The sequence below is a fragment of the Vigna unguiculata genome, chromosome 11 (genome assembly GCF_037176805.1).
Source record: "Vigna unguiculata cultivar grain cowpea cultivar isolate G323 ecotype 2 chromosome 11, ASM3717680v1, whole genome shotgun sequence".
Lineage (NCBI taxonomy): Eukaryota > Viridiplantae > Streptophyta > Magnoliopsida > Fabales > Fabaceae > Vigna > Vigna unguiculata.
This window is the reverse complement of record NC_140802.1, coordinates 40,557,754-40,574,276: the sequence shown is the minus strand read 5'-3', so window position 1 is coordinate 40,574,276 and position 16,523 is coordinate 40,557,754. Positions and strand designations below refer to the sequence as shown.

The window sequence follows — 16,523 nt, the reverse complement described above, 5'->3', positions numbered from 1 at the left end:
GAGACCTCCTTGCCTGAGCGAGATTGCTCTTCGCTCAAAGCTGAGATCTCCCACCTGAGCGACAACTCAAGCAGAGAACCCACCAAGTTTCCACGAATTCTCGCCTAGGCGAGACCCTCTCGCCTGAGCGAGATGATTCATCGCTCAAAACGAAAACTGGGCGAGAGCTCGAGCAAAAACCAGGGCGAGCTTCTACTATTCTCGTATAGGTGAGATGGGCTCGCTTGGGCGAAAATATCAATTCTCGCTCCTATTCATATATGCAATTCAGAAAATCAATCTAATACAACATCCAGTTCAATCTCATACAAGCATAAACATCAATCAGGCATTTTTAGCATGAAATAAACGCAAAAACAACCAACATACTACAAAAACGCGAAAACCCTAACTTCCCTTACCTTTGTGTGAAACTAAGCTTAAGGAGAAGAACACATAGTGGGGGCACCTGTACCAGGAAGCTGAAAAAGCTGAAACATAAGCACAGGGAACAAAAATGAGATTAAGACAATGCTTAAAGTAGAACCAGAGTGCAGGAGCTGGAAACGAAAATCATAAGAGGTTGGGAGGTTACTTACTTAAAGAGAACTTGTGATTAGCTCATAGGAAAAGCTTGCTCAAAATCCTAACAAAGCTTTGTTAGAGAAAAGAGAGAGAGAGAGTAACAATTATGGAAAAGAGTAAAATGGGAGTGAGTGGGGCTGAATGGGATTTCTGAATGTCTCTAATAGACTAGTCTTGGACGCTAAAAAAACCAGACCCCAAATCTCTTTAAAGCAGAAAAATAGGGCTTACAGTTAACTCAATAACTTAACTCAATCAAGTAAATGTTAATTATTAAGTGTCGTTATCCATTAACATTAAACTAAGAGTAAAAGTTATCATGTTAGATGTGCAATATTTTTTTGTTATAAAGTGATACGATTCAAATACGAAATAAAATGTAATTTTATTTAAATTTAATAAAAGATTTGAATCAAAAGAATACTTTATGATTTGTTTTGTATATTAATTTTACTATAAAATTATTAAATATAAAAAGATACCAAACATCATATAATTAAAGTTGTTAGATAGAGATAGATGTAATAAATTTATTTTATATAGTTGTTAGTATATTTATAATTTTATTTTTTATTTATATTTATAAATAAATTGTATAATTTCACAATTAAAAACCGTAACATATATTTTTAATATATTTTGATAAATATTGCTCTAATACACTTAAAAGTCTCATATTATTTAAAAGTAAAAAAATTAAAAGTAATTTATGTATTATTTTCCTTAACTTAATAGAACAATTTAAGAAATTCCCAAAATAAACAATATATATAATTAACTTAATGATATATTTAAACATAATAAACTGTTGAATTGAAGAGAAAATAAACATAAAATTAAAAAAAAAAATCAGCTTCAATCAATTTTCAAATTTTTTAATTTTATTTTTAACAAATTCCTAGTTACATTACAGCTTGCAAAATAGAGACTTACTGACTTTTTTCTTTAACTATTTCACAATGAAATTAATGATATTAATATATTAATTAACATGTAGATAATATCATTAAATTGTTATTATGGTATACATATTACTTATATCAGCATTGGATATTCAATGTCACTCATAACTTGAAAACTCAAAATAAATATAAATATTTTGGGGGTTTATTGGGTTATTTCTTCTGGGCATTCTCAGGCTTTTTTGGTTGCTCCTTTTATCTAGGATATTGCTTAATGTACCCCGCCAATTACTAACTGCGCTTCCATAATAACACCAAAAAAAATAAGAGAGGAAGAACGCTGCAGTGGAAAAATAAGAGAGACATTTGAAAAAATTATTATTATAAAAAGCTTTTTCCGAAACATATTTCAGGTATTTTAAAAAATTATTTCGAAACACATTCTATTCCTAAAAACTTGCTCCAAAATACATTTCATACGTTCGAGAAATTGTATTTTGAAATTTTCATTTCAAAAATTTTGATTAAGAAATTATGTGAAAATTTTATTTCTAAAATTCCGAAAATTTTCCAAAACATGAAATGTCAAAGTCACTTTTATGAAAGTAAAAAATGACCATTTTAAAATTTTGGGAGGGTGCGCAAAGAAAATGTAAAGTGCAAGAAGTAAAAGCCTTATTTTCAAATCGCCCTCTGAATCATGTTATAAGCACTTACATTTCTCACATGTGAGTTCGATATAAAAATAATTTAAATAAATACAGGTTTAAATCAGCCTAATTAATTACACTGCAACTCAATTTTCAAATTTCAACTCGCATTATATATCACAACTTGCGTTATCAAAACTACTTAATCCAAAGTAACCAAGGAAAGAGAGAAAACATGAGTGGTTGAGAATTTATTTTTATTTCATTTTTAGAACATATTTGACCAAAATTATAAGTTGAAATAAATTCCAACTCAGGTATAAAAATACTTTAATATTTTTCAAAATAAAATACGTAATTTTAATCTTTAGCTTTAAAAGTATACAATCACTATATATACATTATAGTTTTATAATATCATCCTACAATTAGTATCATTATAACTATAACTATTATTATAAACAAAATAATTATTATTGTTACAATCATTACCCGCCAACTAAAAAATTATATATTAACTTTAAGATGATAAGAAATTTTAAAGTGAGTTATTCCAGAACTAAAAAACATATATTAAAAACTCAAAACAAATAGTAGCTTTTTGAGCATTTTAAACCTTTTTTGCATCTGCATTTACATTCTGAAGTTTAGCATTATATGAAACCAGTTCCATCCATGGTTTTTGTTTTCTTTCTTATATAATACGTTAAATAAATAGTATACCATAATTTACATCGATCACATAAACATATTCTGTTTTTGAAGTTGTCGTAACTTAAAACTTAAAATCATATTTACACAGTAAATTCTATCGTTAAATATGTTTTTGTCAGGTTACTTAACTTTCACTAAAATTTGAAATTAGTTTATTTTTTAAATTTTGAACAAATTTAGTCATTTATCTTTAGAAATGTGTGAATTTAGTCTCTTCAACCAGTTTTTTTTTTTATAATTTATTTGATGTTTCAAACGCATTTCAGGTTTATATTTGAGTTGTTTATACTGTTTGATACATTTTTGCTTTAATGTTAAGTCAAATACTATTATCAAATGCATTTTTAATATCAAACAAACTTAACAAAATTTGGTTAAAATGACTAAATTCACGTATTTCTAAAAATGAAGAACTAAATTAATATAAAATTTCAAAGAGGGACTAATTTCAAATTTCACATAAAAATAAGGGATCAAAAATATATTTAACACTAAATTTTATCATCTAATTCATTGACTCATTTAAAAATTGTTCATGCTATCCGTAGTACTATATTCAATAGGATGTGTACCAAAACACTAGGGTTTGGGTTAGTAATAATTTTTAAATGCCCATGACCATTTGATTAAGCATTGATTCCACTAATCCATTTTGTACATTTTTGTCCTTTGTTCGATATATATAATGTATATCAAAGTCTTAACCTTTGATAGATTCTTCTTGCATGCCACTACTTTCTTTCATTTTTGTGGACAAAGTTGGAGTAGCACTATAATATAATATTAAAATAACTCCACTCATTTATTATATGAATACCTACTGAAAATTCTTGAAACTTAAAGCTAAGATTTGGATAAGAGAGGGATAAAAATAAGCAAAAACTTGAATTGGGTGCAATGGCACAATCAAGGTGTCGGCAATGTGTATGAGACAAAGGGGTGTTATCAATTGTCTATAACAAACGACATGAATTTCTACATGACACACAACGTTTGGAATTTCATCACTCTATGTTGAAATTTTGGCTAAGGTTGTAATGAATGCTATCTATATAGCATATTAGTAATGCAATGTTTATTAGTATATATGAAGTAATCAATGCATTATTCTCCCCCGTATTAGACTTCATGGATTGATTCATATAATTGTAGTCACAAACAAAAGATTAGGTGTGATAATTCGAGAATCCAAATATTCTGAAAAGTCCAAAACTTCACAAATGATGATCATAAACTCAAGTGGTGGATGTTACTTTAGGTGGGAAGCAAGGTTTATTTTATTTGCAATAATAATATTTTGTACCTTATATCCATGGTTTAAAATATGAATAATAGCATGGGATGGGACCATGATTTAATATGATAATCAATGGCCCTACTTCTACTTAATCTATTTATGCAATAATTGTTATTCGTTTTTGGCTCATAACACCATCGCCAAAACCTCTCAACTTCATGAACAAATTCACATTATGTGATAATTATTGGACTAATGGTTCACAAGGCTTTAATGTGAATTGTTATATTTTTATTTTTATCAGTAATTATTAGTTGTTAATTTATTTTTAATGGAAGGAGTTAAACTTACAGTCTCTTTTACCTTTTTTTTTTTTCTAAACACACCAAATTGATCTTAGGTTAGTTTAAGTTAAAAGGAAAAAAATAGGACAATGATATTTTAACTATTAAATTTTGAGAACTTCTTTTATAATATGAGGTGTCATCTTCTAAGTGATTTTAAAATATTGAGAATGAAAAAATGAAAAAAATGAAAAATCACTCAAAAGTTGCCACCTAAGATTGTAAAATAAAGTTATTAAAATTTGGTAGTCAAAAAATCATTTTTAAAAAAAAAAATATTGGCTTTTGTTTAACATTATGGTTTTGGTTTTTGTTTTGTTTTTTAATTTTTTAAACTTTAATCTAGTGCTAATAATTTTAATGCTGACGACATTATGATAGTAGGATAATATTATCACGTAAGTAAAATCATTAAATCATCAATAGTGATATCAATAAAAATGTTTCATCAACTATCATGTCACCGAGACATAAAAGGCTTACCATAGTTAATCTTTTTTTTCAATGAAGAACCTGTTTCTTTGTCACGTATTAGAAAAAAGAAAGGTAATATATTTAAGGTTATATCTCTTAATGGCAATAAATTATAGAGTTTTGGTAATAAAGAAATGTCATTTGCACATTAAATCTTATACATTTTTTATTAATAAAAATCCTTCTATTTTTAATATTTATGTAGTTTTTATTTTTATTACATTGATTTGCTTAAAAATACATTATTTAAGAGTCAGAATGATACTTATTTTATTTCCCTTTGATAAACGACTTTGCGTGGGAAATTAAATATTTGTAGGTTGTTTAATTAGAGGATAATGGCAATGATATAATACTTTTCAACAATAGAATAAATATTTTTATATGATTATGATGCACTGTTAATAAGTAATTTTACAACTTAATTTTATAAAATTAATTTGTAAAATGATATTTATATTTTATTTCTATGATACAATTGTCATATGAGTAGTTAATAAAATATCTTCGACCATCTCTACATTTTTACCCATTTTCACTATATAATTATACACTATAATGAACCAAAATAAATAATAAGTTAAACCTTAAATAACTATTAATGGTTGTGACTAACAACATTATATCATTCCACATGTTAGATAGCACGGGTGGAAAGTTATGGTTACTAAACTTTTAAAATAATAACTAATTTTAGTGACTAAAATTGTTAATCACTGTAATAACAATTTTAAATATCAATTTATAAAATAAATAATCATTGGTTATTAAAATAATTAATATTATAAATAAAAAATTATAATTGATTACTAAATTGATTTCTAATTAAATATTGACTAATTTAGAAACTAATTTCTTTAGTAGTCAAAATCTTGGTAGTTAAAATTTACAAACTAATTTAGAGATCAATTATAATTTTTCATTCATAACAGTGACTATTTTAATAACTAATAATTTTTTATTTAGTAAATTGGTATATGAATTTATCATTATAGAGTGAGTAACAATTTTTTATCACTAAAATAGATTGTTAATGAGAAATTTTATTATAGTGTTAATAGACATAATTGCATATGTTTTCCTATACATTAGTCAATTTTAGGCTTAATTATAAATTTGGTTTTTATACTTAGGTGTTACGAGCCAATTGAATTCTAATTTTTGTGAAAAGATTTGACCTCGAAACACCATTTGTCAACATCTATATCTATTACATGTCAAAATCTAAATAATCTTTTATCTTTGAAACTCATTTGATTCAAACATGTGACACACTTCAAGTAGAAGATAACATAAATTTTAACACTAACGAATCCAAATTTTGACAAGTGACACTTCTAAATGACATTAATGTTAATTTAATGGAAGAGTCACATTATGTATTTTTTACAAAATTAGAAACACAAATTAGTCTTTCTAAAAAAACAAGAACTTAAATAAGTAAAAAATAATAATGACCAAAATAAATAAATGTTTAAATATAGACACCAAATTATTAATTTTAAACCTTAATTTTATTTATATTATATATATATATATATATATATTGTGATTTTGTTTTACATATGTTATTTATAACAATAAAAAATAACATAAAGACTGTTTTTTTAAAAGATATATGCTATCGTTATAAAAAAAAAAAAATAGAATAATAAAACATCTTTATTAACTCAAAATTTCAAAGCAAATTTTCATAGAATTGTTACAATAAAATTTTACCAAACACCTAGTTGAACATGCTTATAATTGGTTCGAAGGTCTAAAAGATAATGTTATTTTATATATTGCAAAGCAATTGCACAATAACAAAGAGAAAAATAAAGTATATATATGTGAGTTGACAAAAGAAAGTCTAATTTACTAGAGTTGGGGTATATTTAGGTCGAGCAATAAAAGTCCAAAGTAATAGCTCAAGTGAGTAATTAAGCTTAATTTTCATTAGGTGATTAAAATGCAAGAAAAATTCAATAAATATTAAAAAACGAAATCATATTTTGGCAAACAAAACACAAATTTTCCACCCAAGTAATGAATCAACCCACCTTAAGTATATATACTAGTTCATGATAAAAAAAAATGTCATGAATATATTCTCTAATTGTTAAAATCATGTTTGACTTACACATTAAAATGTTTTTGTAAGTACACTCAACTATTTTACCCTAGTTTCCATATTGTACTTGAAAGGAAAACAATATTGAAAAATATATAAAAGCTTAGTCAAAATCGTCACCCGACATCTCTAACCGATTAAAAAAAAATGTGTGATAACATAATTTAATGAATAGAAAAACAACAAAGTGTACATACAATACCTAATTGATAACTCAATTGTTAACAAATATTTGATCTTTCTATCATCTATATATATTTTTTCCACGACAAGTACGCATAGAAACTCGTGTTTTAGGTGAAATTCAGGAAAACAAATTAGATATTGAATAATCACGATAATTTGTTTGGAAGTTATTATCCTTGTTTTTTCTTTTTATATTTTTCAAATTATCTTTACTATTATTGTATTAAAAAATAAATTAATAACTAACACAATTTATTTAAATGTATTGTTATTATTATTATTGTTATTATCATAGAAAGATATGATATGGCTATTTCAAGAACAAATTAATGAAGACTCTTTTTAATACATTAAATTTGTGATTATTATTTTTAATTTTAAGTATTCAAAATATTTTTTAATATATTTCATAAAATAATAGTTTCTATTATAGGAGTTATCGTGTTTTAAAAAATTGTTAAAATTTTAACACTTATACATTTATTAAAATTCGGCCCCCGGTTGCGTGTGTGATGCATCTAATATTATAATTAAGATTTCGATTTCAAAATCCTTGTATTTTTAAAATTATATTAAAAACCTACTCATACCTGCCCAATAAAGTACTTGCTATATGACCATTAATTGCGATTTTTTCATATATGCATGAATATTTAAACAATTTTATTTATTTTTTAATAAATTTTGATCTAAAAGATAAAACACATATCCATAGAATAAATTCAAGAACTTTGAAATTTAGTAACTTTACAATTTCGTTCTCAATAAATTGGAAAGAAGTCATTAATATGTATCAAACTCTCCAAAACTATAATAAGCAAATATTACGTTAAAAACAATACCCTTAAAAATAACATTTTACCAAATTAAAGACAACATAATGTAATTAAGAAAGTCAAAATAAGAATGGCTCAACAAAAGTTAACTCCAAGTCAAAAAAGAAACTCTTTTCTTCTCCGATTCCTTAAGCAAATTGTGAAGTAACTCAAAATCACAATCGCATCAGCGTAATTTCGGCATGTTTCCCATTCTTTACTTCTGTCTTCTACACAATATGACAACAGACAAAAGAAAGATCTTTGCAGATACAACACTCCTTATCCTGTCGCCTTTTCATATCATCTTTTCATCAAAGAAGCAAAAACCAAACCCTAGGAAAAACAAACATTAAATTCTTATTATAGTATTACAATTTCAGCATACTAAACAAGATTTGTTTTTCTTGAACTTTTACATTTTAGATGGATTGACCGCAAAGTAACATCTTTATTTTATAGTATACAATGGATGCAAACTTCATCTTACAAACTGATTTTGTGGAGATAAATTAGACTTATAGTTTATCTCTTACCATTATATCAGTATCATAGTTTAAAAATGAAATTTATATTTGTTAAACATATATTTTTATCCGCTATCGAACCACCCATTAATGTTTAGTCTATAAATACAATCTTTATTTTATAAATCAGTTTTGTATCGATCAATTGAAACTAAAGTATTTATAAGACAAGACTCCACCGAAGAGTTGTGGTTCAGAAAGCTTTAGGAATGAGCACTTATTCAGAATGGGAGGAAGGTGATGGATGTAGACTTGTTTAATTATTTGGGTCCCTGTGTCCTTGAATTTTAGCAGGTGGTAGACAAACATTTGTTGCTATTTTATTTCTGTTACGGAAGATTAAGACATAAATTAACAGAAGGTACTTCCTCTTTTATGATGATTAACTAAACTGTATCTAGAAAGTGCAAGACCATGCTAAATTCTACTTAATATTAATGTAGTTAATTTGTACAAGGTAGCTTTCTTTTTTCAGTTTCAGAGCTATGATTTTGACTAACCAATTCAGTTTAGTGAAAAATGTAAACCCTTTTAGTTTTTAACATCATTTTAACATGAGATCTACACAAAACCCAAAGTGTTAATCATTAAATTTTGTGACAAATTTAATATTTGACCGGACCACTATCTATAGTTAAAATCTAAAGTCTATCTTTTAGGATATTCCATATCGATTAGAAATAAGAAAGATTTATATTATTAAGTAAGTGGATCAATCGTGTTATTTGCGGTTAAACAAGTATCTAATCGTCATTTAATATCTAGTTCTACGATCAAAATGTATATTACTTTGCGTGAGATGTGTATCAGAAATCATACATCAATCTGATATAAATTAAACCTAAACTTAAGAATGTTTGTATGCATTTGGTTGGTACTTTATCCTTGAAAGCACATCAGAGTACTTTTTTAACATGTGCTCCCATCGCCTACTAAGGAAGAATTCTCAGCCAACTATGCCGAAGTATATGCCCTACTTTTGATAAGAAAAATTACTTTGTCAAACTCTTCTAATTGAGATTTGAAAAACATGTCGTGGCCCTTAAAATTATTTCCACATATTCTATAAATATAAATGCTTCCACATGCCTTGTAGCAGTAGTCTATTAGGTTTTCTTATGACAGACATAAGAACGTGGTAGGAAAAAAATTGCAGAGTTTCTTCTGGTTTTATGACCAAAGGATTGGCCTCTAAAGGCTCCCAAAAATGATCCAACACATTGGTTTATTTATATCTAATAGCAAACTCTGCAAACAAATTTCATTGATTTTTCTGACTGGACTTATCTTACCCCTTTAAAACTTGAGCTCATACTATAGAGACAGGTCTTTTCATAACTGAAAATTATTTTGCATCTTAACCATAAATCATGGAAACATGGCAGCGAAAAACATGGCAGACACATTTACTAGTAGATGATAATGTGGACAAGAACTTTCGTAGCTGAATTGTTTTCCTTTATTCTCTTCAAAATAAAAAGAAATATGTCATACATGTGAGTCAATAAACTCATTGCTATAGGTTAATTTGACTTGAATACGTTAATACCAAATCTAACAACTTGGATTTTATACCTCAAAGTGTCCTAAAAGCTAAAAGACTTCAGACCCAATGGTGCAGTCATCTCATTCTGTGCTATTCTTGAAAATTGTGAACAATCTATTTGTTCCTTCAAATTATGTACTTGAAATTGTACCTTAAATTAAGTATGTGCTTCCAATGAAAGAACATTTTTCCTCAATTTATGAGCTAACTAAGAATTGGTGGAAAATTTTCATCCTCAAGACTTTGCCGACAGACTAAGATTAAAAAATGGCATTATGTGCTACTTTGTCAACGCAGTTTAGTTATACACTACACTACACTACACTGGTCATTATCAATAAAGTATTCACATAACATAACCCTTATATTTTGATAACCACTTTGAGGTAGGTTTTCCCTGAAGTAACGACCGCAACCATAACTTTTGCTGAATCTAGTTGTTGAGATTTCCTTGTTTCCTTTTTAGATCACCAGATAAAAAAAAAATTGTGTAAAATTTAATAAAAGCATGGTTGTTCACATACAAATTTCTAGGGTCGCTGATATATTGCAGACACTGCAATGAAGCTGCAGAACTAAAACGTGATCATGAAAGTGAGTGTGGTTCAGCTTGATATTCTGAAGCTCAAAATAGTCAAAACATGCAAAGTGGAAAATCGGTTTTGGTGGTTGCAAGTTCTATTCAAGTTGCTAAATGTTGACCGGTTAATTATAACCCCTCACTATTGCATGTGAAGAAGAAATCAGTTTCTAAAACCCAAATGCTTCACTTTGCAGATTGAGCATCTTTAAAGGGTTATAACTTATAATATTAAATCACTCCCACTGATTGATAATTAATTGTGGCACTCTATGGCATTTGACAAATTCAATGTTGACCCGTTTAGATTATGAATCAATCCTCTATAGCAGAACATGACAAATTTAAGTCATGCAAGGAGAATCACTTTCTGAAGTCTAGATGTTTTACTTTGTTATTATGAGGTAATCTTGTGATTAAATAACTGTCTCTGACCGCTAATCGTGGCACTAAGCTGCATTACACATTGAGCATGTCAAACTATTTCTACAACCGACATTCATAATTGAATTTCAATTTCTGCATCAGCCTAAAGTGCTTATAACATCAGTGTAATAACTGGTTAACAACTTTGAAGAAGAAATTGTATGTAACAGTGAGAAAGTACACCATAAGAACGTTATCATTCATTGAGAAGTTGTCCTTTCCCATCACAATTCCCAAAGAGAACATATAATGAGACATTAGTTGCCCATGTTTTTGAATGCAACATATACCTTGTCCGAATGTTGAATGGTGATGTTTTGTGATTCGGTGTGGTGAACCATACATGTCTAAACTATAACAGTGTCATTCTTCCTCCATGTTATTCCATTCAAGTGGCACATTATATAATTTGCAAGTTTATACCAAACAGGTATTCACTTGAAAAGGAAGTTCCCTCCCTTGAAGAAATTACGCAGAAAAAGCCCACACCTTAACCTCAAAATATTCCCCTATGGTTACCACAAATGTGATAAGTTTTTGTCATCATGTGTAACTCCCCAATCAACTAACTTATCACCTTTTTGGAATAGTAGGGCCTTCAACCTCTTTATATATCATACTCTGTATCCATAACTCTTTCATAACTCTATCACTTACCTAAAATCTTCAGCCCCACCCTGCATTTTAGCAGAGTCATTTTGTTCCCTACAATGCCATTCCCAATGCTTCCTCTTCTCTCCCTTCTTGTACTCTCATCTATGATTTATTCTGGTTCTGCTCAGGGACCACCTTCACCTGGCTACTACCCCAGTTCCAAAATTACTCCTATTAGCTTCAATCAAGGCTTTAAAAACCTTTGGGGACCTCAGCATCAGAGAATAGACCAAGGCTCTTTGACAATATGGCTAGACACTAGCTCAGGTATGTAACTTTGTCTCACTCTCACATCTCACTCATAATTTCCCTTAATTCACAGCCACAAGGTTTTTTTTTTTCAGTCCATTCTTCACTGCCATACTCTTACTAAGACATTGTTTTTCTAACACAGGGAGTGGATTCAAGTCACTTCACTCTTACAACTCTGGTTACTTTGGTGCTGCAATTAAGCTTCACCCTGGTTACACTGCAGGAGTCATTACATCTCTCTACGTGAGATTTTCTCTACAACTTGAAAAAGTAAATCCCTTCTTTCCAGTGCAAGTTTTAATCTTTCTCTCTGAACTCTTTGGGAATTTCAGCTTTCAAACAACCAAGACCACCCCGGAAACCACGATGAAATTGACATAGAGTTCCTCGGTACCACGCCAGACAAACCATATGTCTTGCAGACAAATGTATACATCAGGGGAAGTGGAGATGGGAACATCATAGGAAGAGAGATGAGGTTTCATCTCTGGTTTGACCCAACACAGGATTTTCACAACTACGCAGTTCTATGGAAACCCTCTGAGTTAATGTAATGTTTCATGCATTCTCATGCCACCAATTTTCACAATCATACTATGATCCCCTGACTATAGTATATCCTTTTATCTGTTATCTGTTCATGAAACTATAAAATAAAAACAAGTCGTTGATACAGCACTTCCATTCATAGCTCATTGTTAGATTATGACTAGGAATTTTTCACACATCAGGTGATTGTGACACACACACACACAATCTTGCTTGTGGAATGAATGTGGTTGTTGCAATATTTTGCATTGTTGTTAACTAGTTGTGTTGTGATGGAAATAACATATGCAGATTTTTTGTGGATGATGTCCCAATAAGAAGGTATCCAAGGAAAAGTGAGGCCACATACCCTACAAGGCCAATGTATGTGTATGGGTCAATCTGGGATGCATCTTCTTGGGCAACAGAGGGTGGAAAATACAAAGCTGATTACAGATACCAACCCTTCATTGGTAGGTACAAAAACTTCAAACTCCAAGGTTGCACTAGTGAAAGCTCTCCCTCATGCCACCCACCTTCTGCATCTCCTTCTGGTTTTGGAAGTCTGAGTCCTCAGCAGTTCAGGACCATGCAATGGGTCCAAAACAACTACATGGTGTACAACTACTGCCATGATCCTAGGAGAGACCACAATCTGATCCCAGAATGCTAAGCCCAAGTTGTTTGTTCATGTTGGTGTGTCTCAATTCCAAGTTACCCTTTATATACACATACTTAAAAATTGAAACTTTGAAACGGTGTTGTGTTGGGAGTGGTTTTTGTGATGGTCCCATTGCTAAGTGTAATTGCAAGAGTAGTTGAACGTCCAAGCCACTCTAATGATTGGAATGTTTTGTTGTGTTGTGTCATTGTGGTGTTGTAGTTATGTTTTGGGTCCTATAATATTGGTGTTGAAAATAAATATAAATTGATAAGAATGCTTTTCTGATACGTGTATGGGTGTGAAAAGTGACATTGAGAGAAAGGACATGCTCCCTTATAAGCAAACCCTTTGAAAGGACCACCATATTCTTATATTTTCATTTTTGTTCCTTTCCCATTCTCAAGAGTGTGTGTCACGAAATCCTGAAAAAACAAAAAGTTAAATCCTTTTTATAAGATTTTAAAAAAAAAAAGTATTCCATTTTTTGTCATGTTTTTGAAAAGGGTTATGGAAACAAACAAACCCAAATTGTAATGTGGTACTGTTGCTGGCCCATGCGAAGGCCCTGATCAAGAATCTGTATAGCATCAATGTAGATAACGAAATGGGCCACACCATAATTCAGTGCCCGAAACACTACTAAAGTTTCATAGATACGACAACCAAATCAATTCGTGCCTTTTGTCAATTAATAATTAAAAGGAAAATATTGCCATTTCAACAATTAAACTAAAATGAAAACTTAGCATTTATAAAAGAGAGTTTTTCTTTTTTCAAAATATTACCCCTTCTGTAAATAGGTACCCTAATTTTTCAAATATAGATTTTGAGAAAACTTTCAAATTATAAATATCCATTTTGTTTTGTATATTTATATTTATACACCTTTTATGATAGTTTAGTACGCATCATTTTAATTCACTTTTATGTGAAAGAGATTTTCTGTTGTATTTTGTCTCTTCTTAATTTTTGGTGTCACTAAAAATGTTGTATTATATTTTAGAACTCCTTGGAAGTCCCAGATATTATTAATAAATTAAATATAGTCGTAATGAAAATTGAAAATTGAAAATTAAAATAAGTGTTGTTGTGAATATTATTTTTTTGCTAAAATTTGTCTTTCGTATGTAACACGTAATTTGATGAGTTGAATAATATTGAAAGTAAAAATTTTATCTATATATTTTTTAAATTATTGAATTTCCAGGATTCAAACCCAAAATTCACTTAAAATTAATTATAAGTGTTGAGAATCTAATCATTTAAAAGATAAAATTTTAAAAACTATTAGTAACGAGAACGAGAACGCTTCTTCACAAAAGATAAACAAAAACATCATTATCGAAAATATATCAATTTTTTTGTTAATAATTAACTATATTTCGTCTTGATTATAAATTTCCTGTGCATGTGATTCAATTATTGGAGAAAATAAAAATAGAAGGAGAGGACAAAATAGTTCGGATAAGGCAAAGGAAACTTAATATCATATATATCGATAATTATAAGGATTAGACATTATGAAATTACGGGCTTACCAATGAAAACAAAAAAAAATGAATGAAGTTTTTTGTTTTCTTTTTAATCATCATAAGGATAATAATATTTTCAGTGTTTGTTAATTACTTTATTTTCAGATTTATGAAGCCATTAATGGTTATGCAAAAGGGAATATAAAAATGTGAAGTTTTATTTACTTTTTATTTTCGAAAAATAACACTTTATTTGCTTTTCAATAAATAAATGAAAAATCGCGTTAACTTAAGCAAGGATACAATTTTCAATAGGTACATGAATTCATCTGTTGACAATGGATTTTTAATCAAGATACAAATATATTAAATAGAGATTACACAAACATAATTATCATATAGAAAATTTGTTTGAAGAATCAGAATATATCATATATTATAACTTAATTTAAAGTATAAATCACTGGTTAAAATATTTTTAAATTTATTTTAGGATAAAATAGAGCATGAGTTTGCAGGTGTGCTCGCTGATTTTATTCAAATTTAAACATGGGAGTTACAGAACAATATGAAGTGAATAAAAAAGACTAGTCTTTTTCTTTTTTTTTTTTTCAAATATTCGTTTAGTTATTAAAAGTATTTGATTTTTTTTTTCATTGAATTTGGTCTCTGAAATCTCGACGGATTCTAGAAGTATTTTACTTCTTTTCATTAAATTGTATAAAAATTTGTTTGAATTCTTGGTTTGGAATGGAAAATAAAGTTGCAATTTAATTATTAGAGAGACAAAACTCGATAGCACCAATAATAGGAAAAGAAAAAGTAATGAACTTTTATTTATTTTCTATTTGAATTATTTTTCTATGTTGAGAAAAAAGGGTCATAATTAACGTGAGATTTCATGACAGATTTTTCAACATGGCAATCACTATCCAGTATCACCATCTTTTACTAGACAGAATCAAAATTATTTAATTAATGAATTTTCTATAATTATTTAATTTCGTATATTCATTAGTTTTCTTAATATTGTAAAAATGGTAAAATTTATGTGATAGATTAGGGACTACAAATAACAGTCTCTCTTAGGATAATAAAATAACCCCATTTCACAAATATTATTTAAATTTTTTACAAATATTATTCAAATTTGTATCAATTTTTATAATATTTTTTGAAATGGTTGAGTATAAATATGAGAAATATCAGATTTTTTAAAACTAAATATAAATATAAGGATGTGATCTTATATCTATCCGTATCCGTTTTTCATTCTCCTTTATATCTTCCTATTGTCTTTGTTTCTGTTTTAAATTATTAAAAGATGTCTAATTTACTAAATGATTTGAAAAACTTATATTTTATTTAATCATTTGATATTTATTCAATTATTATTTAATATTTATAAACTTACATTTTTCTGATATTTGACATTCAAAATAATATATTTTTTATATTTAATATTGATAATATAATACTTTTTTGTTACGAATTTAATTCTTTTATGAAAGTTTATTTAATTCATATTTAGAATAATAAAAATGAATACAGACTTCCTTCTTTTATATGTTATTATTTTCTAATAGTTCTCTTAATTTATGTAAGAATGTCTTTTCAATTAAAAACTAGCAAATATGCATTTTTCTTTTTCTATTATCTTGAATCAGGAACAATGTCAAACCTCAGTACGAAAGTTGGGCCAGAAGTCTAGAAACAAAAAGGAGAAAGTGAATGAGAACAGACCCAGAATTAAACAACTATGTCTCAAAACAAAACCTTCCTTAAAAATGTTTTTTCTTTTTCAGAAAATATAATGATATTTTAATTAATTTTTTTTATCCATTTTTAACACACTACTTTCATCATCTTGAATTA

The 16,523-nt window shown here is 28.1% G+C and overlaps 1 protein-coding gene across 1 annotated transcript; it reads left to right on the top strand.

Annotated features, from left to right (window-relative positions):
• Positions 1 to 11,712: 11,712 nt before the first annotated feature.
• Positions 11,713 to 13,463, top strand: LOC114168888 (xyloglucan endotransglucosylase/hydrolase protein 31). The gene is made up of 4 exons (XM_028053857.2): positions 11,713 to 11,999; positions 12,127 to 12,227; positions 12,317 to 12,534; positions 12,825 to 13,463. The coding sequence occupies exons 1-4, from the start codon at positions 11,789 to 11,791 to the stop codon at positions 13,183 to 13,185; spliced, it is 891 nt and encodes a 296-aa protein (XP_027909658.2). The 5' UTR covers positions 11,713 to 11,788; the 3' UTR covers positions 13,186 to 13,463.
• The last annotated feature ends 3,060 nt before the right edge of the window (positions 13,464 to 16,523 follow it).

Excerpts from the sequence above, each read along its gene's own strand:
- LOC114168888 (XM_028053857.2), top strand. The coding sequence starts at position 11,789 with ATGCCATTCCCAATGCTTCCTCTTCTCTCCCTTCTTGTACTCTCATCT. Across the intron at positions 12,228-12,316 it reads GAGTCATTACATCTCTCTAC|CTTTCAAACAACCAAGACCA; the intron begins GTGAGATTTTCT and ends TGGGAATTTCAG. Across the intron at positions 12,535-12,824 it reads TGGAAACCCTCTGAGTTAAT|ATTTTTTGTGGATGATGTCC; the intron begins GTAATGTTTCAT and ends TAACATATGCAG.